At 49.6% G+C, this 15,574-nt stretch overlaps 1 protein-coding gene across 17 annotated transcripts in view; it reads left to right on the plus strand.

Moving 5' to 3' along the window:
- Positions 1-15,574, plus strand: part of dlg1 (MAGUK family member discs large 1) — a 540,041-nt gene that overhangs the window by 319,741 nt on the left and 204,726 nt on the right. For 8 of the 17 annotated variants that reach the window (XM_077658726.1, XM_077658727.1, XM_077658723.1 and 5 more), the window contains one exon: positions 6,919-6,981. The exons of the other annotated variants lie outside the window; for them this stretch is intronic. In XM_077658726.1, coding sequence (XP_077514852.1) covers positions 6,919-6,981 — 63 coding nt within the window. The remainder of the gene's footprint in view (positions 1-6,918; positions 6,982-15,574) is intronic. 17 annotated transcript variants of the gene reach the window in all.

Raw genomic sequence — 15,574 nt, forward strand, 5'->3', positions numbered from 1 at the left:
CCCGTTCATAGATCAGCTTTCACAGCTTGTTCGCGGTTTTGTTTTATTTTTAGGGCGAATCATCGCGGCTGTTGTAGGGTTGTGTTTCCCTGCCGCGAGCTAGACTCTAACTTAAATAGTAAGCTTATGCTGCACGAAACGCGAAATCAGATGCCACCACCCTGAACACTCTGCGACTAACGGTTGAGCCGCAACGTTCATATGAAGATACTAAAGACGTGGATTTCGGGGTACATTGGCCGCCAGTTCGAATCCCTGCCGTGATCTAGGCTGTCCCTTAACTAGTGAGTTTTTGCTGAACGAAACGTTGAACCGTATGACACTATTCAGAACATTATGCGGCAAACGTTTGACCCACAAATCTTACATGAACGTCTGGACTATGTAGCTCGACTTTGACGCCTGCCAGACAGGTATATATATATATATATATATATATATATATATATATATATATATATATATATATATATATATATATATATATATATATATATATATATATACATACCGTATCGACATAGTTTAAAGTTGTGGTGCTCATGCATCACGCTACCGCGTGTTATTGTTTTATTCCATTCTGTAGCCACCTCGGCTGCATTCGCAACCGCTTGGAGGCCGCCATCTTGGATTCTATCCGTGGAATCAGCATAACTCGGAGGTTTGGAACGTGACTAGTGGCGGTAACGCCCTAAATACGCGCTGCGAATCAAACCGAGGAGGTACATTTTCAGGACGCTGCACCGCAAGATGCTCAAGTCCGCGCCAACACGTTTCTGTAACCACAAAGCACTCGTAATCTTCCCAAAACAGAAACAGAGTCGTCACACAGTCGTGCATGACAACAGCTTTCAGAGCAATTGCATAAATTCTAGCAGTACAGGCCAGACCAGCTAGCGCTCATTTATCCGCGTTACAACGGGTGTAATCGCCTTTTTTTCTTTTTTTTTATTCAATAGTGCATATTCGCCATGCTTCGGATCCTTTTGCGACGGTCTTAGACGTGCGCCTCGTCCGTAGCTCTGCTGCGAAGCGTCTCCTCTTTGCCGGCCTTTCTTGGCAGCGCCTAAATAACGACCGCCGCGGTCGAAACGTGGACGTAAAAACGTCGCATTTACACGGAGGGCGCGCATTTTTACGCGCGCAAAGTATCCGCGCCTTTATGACCCGCCGTGCTGCCGTCGAGATTACGGTGGGTTTTTGGTGAGGTGCCCAGCGTGAGCGCGCGGGATCCGCTTAGCTCGATTTTTTTTTCTCTTTATTTGCGGTCAAATGCGAAAAGAAAAGAAATGTAAGACCGCATTCGCGAGGTCCTGTCGCCCTCCTTAAGTGTCCCAGACGTTGCGAATTAAACCGCGCACTCCGCGGCCTCGTATGTGCTGTAGAGAGATACGGACGTGAGCGGCTCTCTTGGATTCTGAGCCCCCGTGTGTTATTGTTATTACTATTATTAATCGCGGCGGTTACGTTAACGCGCTGCAGGCCCGCTGACACGAGGAGTCATTCGTCTCATTCCCTCGTTTCGCATTCTCAGGCGGTCGTTTGCTCGCCTGCGCTTGTTCGCATCGCGCGCCAAGCTGAAGGGTTACTGCGACGACTGAGTCTGGTCGCGAAAGGAGCCCCGCTGTTACAGGGCGCTCGGTGCTCTACCTATAAATTCCTTCCCGGCGGCTCTCTTTGGCCTCCTCCCGCCCCTCCCCCATTTTCGTCTCGCCCGCGTCGACTTTTAGAGCCACCGACGAGCATCGTCGCTGCCACCGCCGTAGTTGAGTGCCTCGAGTCGCTTTTCCCGCATAGGAAGGAAGGGTCGCGCGAGAGCTGAGCGACGCTGTCGGCCGGGGGTGCTCCGTTTATTGCCGCCTCGGCGGAGCGGCGTGGTCGAATTGATTACCGCGGAGGAGGGTCTCGGCTCCTTGCGCCGTGCAAGGATGCGCCTCCTGTATGTGTACGTGTGTATAGATAAGTGTAAATACAGCCATCGGGGCGGCACTGGCGCTCATTCATTCTGGCACGCGGTGGGCCCAATGGCTTCCTCTGCCAGATAGGCTGCTCGCGAAGATATGTCGCCGTGTGCCCCGTAACTGCCTGTGCCTTCGTGGCTGTTGCGTGTTTATGCGCTGCATCGACAATTGCGCGCAGTGGAGCCGAGGCCCGCGTCGAGCGCACCTGGCCTCGCGACCAGCAAGGAGTTGTTGCTCCCGGCGAGTTGTATGACGCGGAGGTACCTCGGTTTATACGAAGCAAAATATGCGGAATCACTTGCGGCGACGGAAAGACAAGAACATTTGGAAGGAAGTCCACGAGAGCTCATGCGTGAACTGTATGTTTGGGCTGCATTTTAGTCGCGCTGGCGGTACGAGAGCTGCACAGAATTAGCGGGAGCGAGTCGCCGCCATCCCGTGTACGCTTCCTTGGGAGGCACCGTCGCCGCCGCGCTGTGCGAGACGCTAAGCAGCTGCCTGCCTTCGCCTTCTGCTGTTGCCGACCCGAACGCTTTCTGGCGCCGTCGCGTATCGTCGCGCCCTGTTATTAGTCTCGCTGCTCTCGCGCCGTGGCGTGTGCCCGTTCTGCGCCTCCACTGCGGCGATGCCCATGGGGCTGCCGCCGGTCGACGCTTCGCGGGCCATTTGTTGGGCCCGGATGCTCTCTTCCCATCCATTTTCCCCTATCGCCCGCCCCTTCTCTCTCCGTGTCTTCTCGGTGGTGTATGAGGATCTGCGTCATTCACGGCGCGCACACTTTCCGACCGGAGGCACTGGGAATTTCGCATTGGTGCGGAATCAGTTATCCGAAATGCTTAGCTATAGTAAGGTCCGCCCGCTTTACAGTAGCTGAAAGTAGGTGTTAGGCTCGAGCGCTTTGTTACGCACCGCTCTTTGCATCCACGTTTTCTTTCACGCCGTAAAGTAAATTCATCGGGTCATCGCGAATTGATATTTCTGCTTCCGGCATCACCAATACCTACATCACCTGGCGCCTGTCGACATTCTTTAGTGGTTTCGTCGATATATATATTTTTTGGCCACTTTTTCTTTCAGTGTGCGATCAACGTCAGCTGTGCACGCACACTAGATTACGAATCTTTCGCGAGATATGCCTGCCTGCTCGATGCACGCAAGTGCGGTGCCCTTGCAGTGGAGCAGCCACTGTTTCGGTTTGGGTGTCAGCCTGTACATGGGGCCCTTGGTTTGGGGCGAAGTCCTATTTTAACCCGATTCTCACACCCCGAACACATTTCTTAAACTCGATATCTACCCGAAAGTATGCCTTCTAGGTAACGTATGCATGTCAGTGCACAAAGCGGAAGACACCGCACGATCCTTGGCGGATGTGTTGCTTATTCCAGAGTTGTATTCTTGGTTCACTGGTGATCTTAAACGTCTTTTAACTCTCGTTATTGATGACGCGGTCTAACTCGTGGAAGAGTTCGAAAAGTGCGTTTTAGAGACAAGATGGCACATGCCGAAACAAGGGTACTCAGCGGAGATCTTATTGGCATCATCGTATCAAGTGATAACCAGGTTGTAACGACATCCTGCTGCTAGGTTCATGCGTGTTTGAGATGGCCGCTGGAGATGTTGAATGAATGTATTTGCAGTGCACAAAAGGCAGGCTGACTTCGCACGGACACGGATATGCTGCGTATGAGGATTAGTAAAGGCGAATTAATTGCAATAGATGAGGAAAAATGTGTCATTTCGTAAACAATTTTTCAATGCGGTCCGTCATTTCTATATTGTTTTCGAAATAATGAGCCAGAAATAGGGCATTTTATCTCTCGTGCAAATACAATTAAGTGATTTTATGACATCGTCCTCGCTGCAGATGATGAAACCGCGTACTGCGGTATTCAGATTTAATACAGCACCATTTGAAAACCGCCTCACTTACAGCCCCCTCTCCCCTTTTCTCCCCATCTTTTTTTTTTTTTTTTGCGGTCAAACGCAAACAGTTGAAGCAAGTTTTGGCTGTTAAGTGTAATAGCGGTTGTTTTATACGCACACAGTTTGGTCCAGCCGTTGTGAACTGAGATAAACGAGCTCAAAGACTTCGAAGGATTTCATTTTCTCTCGGAAGCTTTGTTTTAGTGAAAAGCCCCCCTCTCTGCGTTGGCATAGGGCGTCTATTTTCGATTCGATGCTGCCGAATGACAATCGCTTCGCGTTTCCGTCTCGTGTTTTTTTCCGCTTTTGAAGCCTCAAACATCTTTATTATTGCTTGGGAACTCGCGGTAATGGGGTCAACAATCGCGACAAATTTGTTCATTAGCAGTAAGGGCAAGGTCTGGTGCACAAGGTGTTTAAATCGCGCCGGAAACCTCATGTGACGAGTTTGCGCCAATCGCATTCTTATTTTCCTTTTCGTCCGTCATTCCCGGCTCGCAATGTTAAGATATCGTGTGGCCTTTGCTGACGTTTTTTCACCCGTTTCCGCTGAACCCTCTAGCAAAGCATGAACGGCCGACAAATCGCTGGAACGAAAATTCACAACGAGAACTGCGCTGTTGGCGATGTGCGACTTCATGCTGGGCCGCGCGTTGAAAAACGACGCTGTTAGGCCCTGCCAGCGACTGTTCACGCCGCCCCACCGTCTCGAAAAAAAAAAGAATAGAAAAGACTTTCTTCGTTTTCAGAGCGGCGGCAACGGCCAGAATTGAACCATCGGTTCCTTATTAGTTGAACAACCTGGCACAGTCAAAACGTAGAGAGACGTCTTTCTGTGATCAAAATCAAAATTTTTGTTCCGCATCCCTCCTAAGACTCAATGCTAATTGCGCGCGTGGGGCCTAGTGGTTTTACCTTTCTGCATGGTGCCTATTCTCCCTAGCAGTTCTTTGGCGCCGCCGGATTTCTTCAGACGACTTCCACCCATTGTTCGGTACTCGTACGCGACGTCGTCGAATTCATTCGCCTCAAATGTCAAGGGTCGGCGCACTCCTATGGCGCCGGAAGAAACCACGATTCACGCGTGGGGTAATGAGTATGAGAGCCGTGCGGCTGTGTTTTGCTTGATCCGGACGGGCTGGCTTAGCGCAGGAGAAACAAGGAAATGAGAGAGAGACGTTTTGCTTTTGTAAAGGTGGCACGCCGTTTTCTTATAGGGAATGTTGCACATGCGGCAGCATGTCAGAGTACGCGAAAAGCTTGCGCGATTCGGGGAAGCACCCAGCGGATTGCAGCGCCTTTTGCGGGTATGTTCGCGGCTTAACAGCTCACATTCAGCGTGGTATTTTAAAGCGATAACTTCGAAGTGACGTATTATACTTTGTCACACTCTTCTTCAAAGTACTTGCCAACTGTTAACGGGTGACCGCCTCCATGGGTACGCTCCGAGATGACAAAAAAATAAAAATATGCGGAACGTTTTGCTTACAGGTGTTTCTATGGATCATGCTCTCTCCGCGTATCCGCAGCCGGGAGTTAATCCCACGCGCACGTATATCCCGGTGTGTTCTAAAAATACACCGCTTTTGAACTGACAATTCATACTTTCACAGTCTGTTCTAGGATGTACTTGGTTACTCTTCACGAAGGGACGACGTCGTATAGATGAATGTGAAATCAGAAAACTGCTTTGAAAACTATGGGTGTTAACCCTACCGTTACCCTCAGTCGACTCAGCCGGTGACAGGAGAGCCACCGCATCTTGCTCACGTCACATGTTGCAGATCGCTGTTGGTCTGTAGTGGGTTGTGCTGCAGAAGCTGCCTTTAGCACTCAGGGCGTGATGACGTAACGCTGCCATTCAGACAACGCCAGATATGGGATGCTCGCGCAGTGGACCGAAGGAGAGAGGAGTATGCTAATAGTGGGAGAGAGAAAGCGGAGGAGCAGGGCGGGAAAGACGCCGGCAGTAGGGTGCCTCGATGGGCCAGCGCCGCTAGCCTGGAAGACATGTTTGCGCCACGCTAGCGAGCAGTTGGCTCAACGCACCCGAGAGTCTCGTCCGGCTGACGAAAGCTGTGAGAGGCGGATCATCGGAAATCAATTAGTAGGCCGGAGGCGCCCCGAGAGCTTCAGCGAAAGAGGCTGTACAACTCCCGCGGGCCAGCAAAGCTCTTCTCACAGGAACACATCCGAAACGATCCATTTAGATTCATAGGTTGTTTGCGACCCCTATTGTTTCGAGAGATGTTATATAAGGTGGTTTCGCAAGGCGCCTTCTTAGATTGACATATGCAGGACTTACCGAGTGCGCACTTATATAGTTTCTGTTACGGCGCAATATTTGGCAGCTCATCCGTAATTTACAGCGGGGTGCCCAGAGACACTGCTATAGCCTCTCGCTTTAAACTTTAGTGGTCCGGTCATTTTCTACGTGCGCTATATTCCTGAAGAATGTTTTACCCGGTCGTTTAATTACTTCGATTGTCATTTAGTTGTCGATTTTTCTCCCGGTGCCGCGTTTCTTTTGTTTCTCCTGGTTTAATCGTTTTAGACGAGCAGGCCTTGTGAAGTTGAGTATATCTGCTCATATGCTGCTTAGTGTGCAGATTGCGAGTACAAAAGAGCTGTCTGGTCACCACTCTTTGAGGTACGCATGCATATGTGGCACCTCATTTAACGCTGCTTGTGGTCCCTCCTCTGGTTTCTTGAGGCCGAAAAGTGGCTAACATTCAGGACGCTGCGCAGCGTTGTAATCAAAATGAAATTGTGTTTGGAAATTGACATGAACGCTGTGCGTGTTTTATTGAGAGCCTGCGACTGGCGTCTGGACGCAGCTTAGCGAAACAGGCGAACCCGTAATTGACGTTCGGCGCAGCCGCGATTTCCATTGCTTGCTTTCTTTGACGAACCCTGCCACTTCCCGGCTGTCGTGCTTGCATTGCCGCCGCTAACAAACCTCGCTTCTTCTTCATCTCTTTTTCCCTGCCACTAACCACGCTGCTGTGATTCTCTCTTTCCCCCTCCCAAACAGGGAAGTCGTCGTGGAATTCCTCTGGACTCGGTACTGCTAGCCAAGAAGCTCGAATACTTCGAGGTTCGTTACTCACGCCGGCACGCAGCGGCGTCTGCTGTCTCCCCCCTCCCCCCTGTCTGTCTCATTGTTGCTCGTTGCCTGGCCTGCCTCTGTCCTGAGCCGCCGCGCTCTGGCTGTATGTCGCTCGATCATCGCAGCGCTGTGCTAGTCGGCTTTCGAATAAAAAAAAATTATAGTGACGTCTACGACCGCCTAGCGAACTCAGCCGCTTCTCGGTGGTTTTTTCTAAACGCCGACTCGTTCCGCGCGAGCTCAGCCCCGAGGTTAATCCCTGAACCCATTGGCCCGTTGCGATGCGGCGGCTTGTCTCTTTGCGCCTCAGGTTGCGCTGGCTGCAGGCTTGAAGTGGCGGTGCCTGTACAGTGCTGCTCTGCGTCGCTGCTGCACGGAGCCTTGAGAGGGAGTTCCTCGTGCGGGGCTGGCTTCCCGTCACGCGCGTGCCATTCTGTTGAGTGCCGTTCGGCGGCCGTCGAGCTCGCGTCGGCTGATGTGTCTCGCGCGCCGTCGGTGGCAGTGCGCCGTCTGGAATGCGCATTTAGTCGCAGCGCATCTCCCTACCACTTTACTGTTGTGCGAGGTCTGCGCGTGCATGTTGAATATACGGCCCGTTCGTTGGTTCCTGTGTCTCGTCTGTGTATGTTATAGTCTGTACGCTTGATGTGTGTGTGTGTTGTGTTTGTGTGTGCGTTTTGTGAGTTGGGTGTTTAGCGCTTAAGCAACACTTGGTCTCGAGGCCTGACGATGGTTGGTTAGTGCGCTGCGTACAGTGCACTCTCGCAGGCGCCCGTGGGCGTTGCAGGTCGGCGTTACATTTATAGAGATTTGCTGCTGTATCCGTTTTTAGAAGTGAGTTTGGGCCTAATTCTCGCTCGCCTTTGCCTAATACAACGTGCAGGCTTTGCAACTCGTATTGAGCTGCTATACATAAAAGCGGGGAGGGGGAGTTTGGCTGCGGTGACATACGCCCTCACTTGCAGTTAAATCTTGCTGTTTATATCGCGCAACTTGTATACCTCTTTCATTATTTACGCTTCTCTTCAGACAGATTCATTTTCTCTGGGGGTGTCGCTTGCCCATGCATTATTTTTTATTTTTTATTTACATAATACTGCAGACCGCATGTGGTCAAAGCAGGAAGGGCAGATAACAAGGCATATTTACAAACGCCATAAAGTTATTGCATAGACAAAAGGTTTGACACATGACATAAATGAACAAAACAAGTCAAAGGAAATACATTGCACATCAATCTGCACATCAAAATTCATTGCTAAGATTTCTTTCAAAACTCTCACTTGAGACAATCTGTTCAGGCAGTGCATTCAACTCGTTTATTGTGCGCGGAAAGTATGAGTTTTAAAAGAGTTTGTTTTCGCGAAATATGGTGCTAGGGCATGGGCATGTTGGTGGCGGGTTTTTCTTGGGGTTGAAGGTGTAGAATAAGGTGAAGAAGAAATTCCAAAGTTTCCCTGGAAGGGTGAATGAAGAAATATCAGTCGAGCAATTTTCCGTCTTATATGACGAGGTTTAATTTCGTTGGCGGCCATTAGAACAGATGGGGAATCAGTTCACTTGAATTTATTGTAAATGAATCGCACAGCCCGCCTTTGGATGTTTTCTGTTTTTGCTATATCTTTCTTGGTGTACGGGTCCCACACAATAGCCGCATACTCAAGTTCAGGCCGAATAAGAGAGTTATAGGCTAATAGCTTAACGTGACTGGGTGCTCCTTTGAGCTTGTGTTTCAAAATCCAAGTTTTTTTAACGCAGATGAACAGATGTAATCAACATGGTCGCTCCAGTTAAGCGGTGAATTTATTAAAACGCCTAAATATTTGTATTTCTCGACTTCCGAAATAGTGGTGCCGCAAGCAGAGTAACTAAAGTGGATAGGACGTTTCTTTCTTGTCATGCCCAAAAGCACAGTCTTATCAGAATTGAAGACCATTCCTGATCGGTCACACCAGGCCACAATTTCGCGGAAAGCATCGTTCAGTAATATTTGGTCAGCCACAGAACTTATTGGGGGGTACAGCATGCAGTCATTGGCAAATAAACCAATTTTAACATTTCTGTCAATGGAAAACACAATGTCGTTACTTAATACGACACACAATGGTGGTGACTTAATACACATACGAATGTATTAAGTCACCGCCTTTCACAGACGCGTCGCGTTTAACGTTGAATCCCACATAGCAGCTCGCTGCGTGGCAGACTAAAAAGAGAGAAGCCGAAACGCGTAGAGCGATGCTCGCTGATTAATTTAAATCTGGCCTGTACGCACGTAGTCAATGGGCGGCTCTCTCTCCGATCCGCTCCGCCAGATCACGCGGATTCATTGTCACATCAATTGTGCATCGACTTTAGGTGAGCGCGGACTCTAAGGCGTCCATGAGAATCCGCCTCAACTACGTCGTTTAAACGTATAGAGGTGTCGTGAGCTTTCGGATCACTCATTTGCACACTTATAGGCAAAGGAAAAATTCTTCTTTTGCGTGCAAATAAAATCAGGTCAATGTCTTCGGGCGCTGATTTAAATCGGAGCTCCACATTTCTGTGCGCGGTGAAACGCTCGCTGCAAACTCTTTTTAATCGATCACCCCTTGCGTTTCAAGGCTAGAAAGAGCGCATGCATTTCTGCACCAGTCGCCTCTTGCAGAGTTCTGTTTACGTTTGTAGTGCCCGGCGCTCACGCACACAGTAAGAACTCTTTGACAAGTGCGGTGTTTGTATTGTTTCTTTTTTTCAGAAAAAATAATTCCGTGGCTCTTTCAAGGCTGTGTTGATGTTTGTCCGGCTGGAAAAGACGCATTTTTAGCTTAGATTATTGGATTGTAAGTTTTCTCGTTCCTTTTTTTTTTCGCTCTTATATCTATAGGTGTATACCTATTCCCATTAACCGCGTAATTCGGGGAGTCGTGCCGGTCCATCATCAGGCGCGCCCGCTGTCGGCGCTGGCCTTCGCACCCATGACTTCCGGCATGTTGCGCCCAGCATTGTAAGATTTCATGGTGCTCTCGCCATGACCCACTTTGGTCCTTTTTGGCACTGCACGGGGAGGTGTGATTTTCAGCCATATCGCACCTCCCGGGAAACTTCTCAAGACCGGGTGTGATTCGAAAAAAATCAAAAGAAAGGTTCTTAAGATACGACATTTTTTATCTCCCCTCCTCCCCACTTTTTTTTTGTTCTATGTCTATCGAGCTTCCCGTTAGCGCTGCCGGTCTGGTGGAGGGAGCCTCGTGCTGGCATTGCGGGGAGTGATGGAGCAGGAGGAAGGTGAAGAGGATGTTGCATGTGCGCTCCCCACCATCCGGACGCCCGGGCGTTTCCGCGTGCACACTGCGCGCGCCCGCATTCGGTAGGCCTCCGCTGCGTATGTCGCTCGACTCTCGCCGGGGCTGTTTGCGTTTCTGCCGCGTCGCTTATCGGGAATGGGCGCTCTCGCGGGCGTTCTCTCGCGTGCCACGCGCAATACGGAAGGAAGCGGGCCCAGCGCGCGCGTATTCTGCCCGAGTGGCGCCGCACTGAGCGGGGAATGCCTCGAGGTGTCGTCATAAGCGGCGCGTCTTTTCCTGCCGGCGCTATCTGTGCGGTAACGGCAGAAGCCTGTCATTCGATGGTCTGTTTGGGACGATAGGAGCGTTTGAGGGGCCGCGCGGGCGATAAGGGTGGTGAAGAACGCTAGTGTTTACGTTCCGCGAAAGCGCAAAAGAAAATGCATGTGCGCATAGAAATACTTTATGCAGCTTTGTTTCCCCCCTTAATATTTTGCCGGGTCCGCGTCGTTGTTCCGAACAAACGAGATGGGCCTTGTGACGGACGTTTATCGATTCCGTTCTACGGCTACGGCGGTCCTTATTGTCGAACAGGATAGCAGCGCATCACGGCTTGCGCTTCTCGCCCCCTTTAGCGTCACTCCGGTTTTTCGCTAGTCGCCTCCCGTGGTGCGCCGCGAACAAACAGCTCAGCTGTTGTGCGCGTGTGGTACGAAACCCGAGTGGCTGTGCGTTTAACACTCTGGGTGATTTTGTGGAAGATGCAGCCAGCGCCCTTGCAATTGCAGCGCATCGAAGTTAATTTGCGAGTTTCATATGCGGGGCCGTAACTTTTCTAGTGTTGTGGGTTGTTTCGGATTATGCGCAACTCTCGTATGTACACGGACGCGGTGCGCATGTTCACCTGTCTCTGCTATGGTCGATGATCGCTCCGTTCGTGAGGTTGGGATCTTGAGTGTAACAATAATAGCCTTCCTAACCTCTGGTTTAGGGAAGCGGCTGTTGCGTATTCTTATTTGCGCAAAGCTGAACAAAAAGAAGTTACAGACCAATCGGTCCACTTTTTGGTTGCCTAGAGTGTATTTACTAAGGTTATCGTTAATAAATCAGGACAACCTTCGACTTCAGTCAGCCGAAGGGCCAGGCGGGCTTTCGTAAAGGCTACTCTTCAATCGACCATGTATATCGACCATAGAAGAACCATATATAACAATACTGAAGTATATTTGTACCTTTAGTACGCTGCACATCCACCATAATCCTCCATAAAGACCGCAATTAAATACCAATGAAAAAGGATGTCAGGCTATTCACCGCACGTTTGCAGGAAGTATTAAGACCTTGATCGGGAAAAGTAGGGGATAAGAATTAACGAAGAATACATATAATTAGTAATCTGCGATTCTCTGATAGCATTGCTGATGATTAACTCGGGGAACGAATTGCAAAGTAGACAGGCAAAGCTGAACGGTGGGTCTAAAATTAATATGCACAAAATTAATGTTGAACAGCCTCGGAAGTAACAGCAGTTTCCGACAGGTAGCGAAGCCCTGGAAGTGGCAAGGGAATACATCTACTTAGGTTAGTCAGCGGCCGCAATTCCAGACCACGGAATTGGAATAACTGGAAGATTGTGAATGGAGCGGAGTGCATTTTGGCAGGCGCTCTCATGTCATGATTGGCAGTTAACCAGAATCTCTCAAGAGGAAAGTATGTATGTAACAGCTGTATCTTATCGGTATTCTCACCTATAAGGCAGAAACGTGGATGCTAAAGAAAATTGTTAAACATATTTATGAAAACACTGTGAGCAATGGAAAGGAAAATGATTGGTGTAACGTTAAGGCACAGAAAGAGAGAAAAGTAGGTCAGGAAACCTGAGTTAATGACATCCTAGTCGAAATCAAAGTGAAGAAATGTGCATGGGCAGGACGTCACACGTAATTCGTAGGCAATATAATCAATAGTGTTAAGGGTAAGGGAGTGGATTTCAAGAAAGGGCAAGCGTAGCAGGGAGTGGCAGAAAGTTAAGCGGGCAAATGAGTTTCGGAAGTTTCCGAGCATAAGGCTTCCGCAGCTGGCCCAGGATCGCTTTAATACGAGAAATGTGGCAGAGGCGTTTGTCCTGCAGTGGCAGTTGTCAGGCTGATGATGTAACAAAGAAGGCCGCAACAAGGTCTCCACTATGTGAAATAGCAGCATAACCGGTCGCCTGGAAACTTTTGTAGTAATTCATAACCATTCGTAGCTAATTTAATTGCACGTTCGTGGCACGTAGTTCGCTTGCGAGCGCAGTAGAAGGCAGGCCACGTTGTAAAAGGGCTGTTTTAAGATAGCGAGAGAGATTTCTTTCTGTAAATGAAATTTTCTGTGAATGAAATTTTTGACTGACTGACGGACGTCTGCACCGAGGCTGAAAGGTACCCTGTCGGGAGTGCCTATTTATCGACTGCCGGAAGCCGTGCTTTTGAGCAACGCGAGGAACAGCAGTCCCGGGCAGGCACAAAGCTGAGGCGAGTGTGGCCTTTCTCCGTGGGCGGGATTTCTTCGCAAACGGCGGACGAAGCGAGTGCTCGTGACAGCCGGCGCACGCGGTGGTGAACACGCCGGGAACGGCTGCGGCGACGGACGGGGCCTGCCTTCGCGAAGAGGCAGCTTGCTGCGAAGGTCATTTGCGCGCAACGGATCGAGGCGCATTTTTTTCACGGAGGGCGTGTGGGGGGCGAGCCCGGCACAGCGGGGTTTCGAGCGGAAAATATATATTGCTCGCAGCCTGCGTCTGCTATCAATGCAATGGAAATGAGGAGTCGTTCGTCCGAACGTTCTTACTGAATGGGGAATATTCAGAATTTGTGAGCCATCTCCACAGCGTGGTCCCAAGGGCGCAACAATGAGGACGCAACAATGAGCAATGGAGCGGGCAAAGAATTCGCACAAATTTTGCTGCCTGCTGAGGGCGCGAGGCTTTGTGTCAGCGTCATCGCAGCCTGACTATTTTACTCCGCGCTTTGTGCTCACCGCTGTTTGGTCCCTTCCACTGCTTTTTTGTTTATTGTTTGTTTCAATCGGTATTTGTCAAAGGGACGTGTGTATTTTTTTCCTGTCATGTTGACGACTGTTCACTGTACGTCGCGATATTGCTTTCAGTTCGAGATCAGCACAAAGCTTCCGTTTGTGTCCCTGCAAGCGCAGCTTTTTTTTCTTTCACCACTAGAGGGTTACGAAGGCGTATTTGTATGTATATGTCAAATAACTTAAGCCTGCGCGAAACGCTAGGCGACAAAAAGAATTAGGAAAATTACGAAGAAACGATAATACGAGCGTTGCAAGCACGGCTTACGTAGCCACACAGTCCTCGTGTTATCTCCTATTTTAACCAGGTGTCTTAGTGGCATTGGCGTTTGGCTGTCTCGATCCCCGCTGTGGCGATGTCGTGGCCCGTTAAAGAAACCCAGGTGGCCTAAATTAATCCGGAGCCGCGCTACTACTTCCGTCATAGCTGACTGCGTATTCCCGACTCTAAACCGAACTTCGACATTTCTGCCATGGCATAGGCAGTTTCTCGAAACTTGGTCCAAACTTTTTGCACGGTCACTTTACAAGCCCGTTTGAAGGTCCCCTGGCCGCCGCCGCCATCATTTGGACGGGTTTTCGTGAATCTCTTCGAACTGAGCATTTATTTCGGCAAACTCAAGGGAAGTGTTTGTCGTCACTCACTTAAGGACGCGTTTTTGGATCCCTGTGTCTCTGGCTTTCGTGACTTGGTGCAGGAGCGTCTGCTTGGTGCTCTAGCGGCTCAAGCATTAGACTTCTTCAAAGGATTAGCCTACACTTGTGTGCCGTAACTACAAAAGGTGTTGCAAGTTTGGAGCTTGGATATTTCGCTTATTCTGCTTGTGGAGCCTGTGCTCGTGCAGGACAATGTGCTGATTCTATAACGCTTACCAATCATAGCCTGTCGTGTAGTACATTATTTTTGTTTTAACTCTTTCTGGTGTAGAAAGTGAACACGCTCTCCTCTCGCTTTGAATATGAACGCTGGCCAGTTTCTGGCGTTCTCGCTTCGCCTGATACGGGAGAACCCGGGAAACCATACAGATACTTTCTGTTCCCGCGCAGATCCGCAGCACTCTTCCCCTGGAGTGTGCTCTCTTTCTTGCTCTCTCTTTCTTTTTTCCCCTCAATCGTTTTTTTCTTTTCACTTGCTTTGTTTCTTCTTTCCATTCCACAGCTTGCCAACAGAGAGACTTAGCATAGAGCGATCCGCTATCCGCTACCGTGACCCGCTTCCTTGGGGACCTATCTGCCCCTGCGCACTGGCATGTGGGCCCCTTGGGGCGCATACGCAGGCACTGTCTTGAGGAACCGGTTGGCGGTGGTGGATAGCAGGTCGCGCTATGCTAAATCTCTTTAATACGAAGTAGTTTTATTGCATGCCTATCACTCATCACAGCGAAACAATAGTATGCAGCTTGGCATCTTGAGGCAAGTCTCCTTCCAATTCTTTCGGACGGCTGTGCACTTCACTACGGGCGCGCGCCCGCGCCTCTTGTGTGTGAGAGCCTCAAGTGGCGTTTCAGCCGCCAGGATTAATAATAATGGTTTCTTTTCTGAGGCCGTCCGGATTGCTTTTAGAGTCGCAACAGTGTATATCGCTTTTGGTTGGTCTACGGCAGTGCACCGGTCTTACCTTTAGAAGAGAAAAAGCAATCTACGGGTCAGCTTACACGGCACAGCTTCTGTATCCAGATTTCACAAAAAGCTGCTGGCCTCGTCTATTCCGAAAAATCCATTTCCGTTCGTGCGTTCCGTCCTTTGTCCTCTTCGACCGAGGTTTTCTTCTCAGGTTTTGTTTTTCTTTCGTTACAGCCAATCGGGAGCGGTAGACTTTTGTTAAATTAATTTCTTCCTCACTAAGCGCTTTGTTAATGTGATTGCTTCTTGCTGAAAGCGGACCCTAGAAAGTAGCGCGGTAGTCAAGAGCGCTGTGCGCAAACATCTGTAACTTAACGGAAACTTGAAACGGAGTTCCTCTTGCAGTGCAGCCCTGTTTTATTAATCTAGTTGTTTTTTTCCACGACCTAGCACACGTTTTCTTCCGAAGCCCCGTACGTGACCCGTGCTTTCCGCACGGAGCAACATGAGTTTCCTCTCACTTTTTTTTACGCAGTTATTTTTTGCTATTTGCTAATGGGTTGACGAAGGGAGAGTTGGCCCACACGGATAAGGTTTTTGTCACGGCGTTTCGCTTCTTATTATTAACAGCCTCGGTTCAGCAACCGTCCAGGACCATTATAGCGCGAAAAATTGGA

Source organism: Amblyomma americanum, chromosome 3 (genome assembly GCF_052857255.1).
Source record: "Amblyomma americanum isolate KBUSLIRL-KWMA chromosome 3, ASM5285725v1, whole genome shotgun sequence".
NCBI classification, from domain to species: Eukaryota; Metazoa; Arthropoda; class Arachnida; order Ixodida; family Ixodidae; genus Amblyomma; species Amblyomma americanum.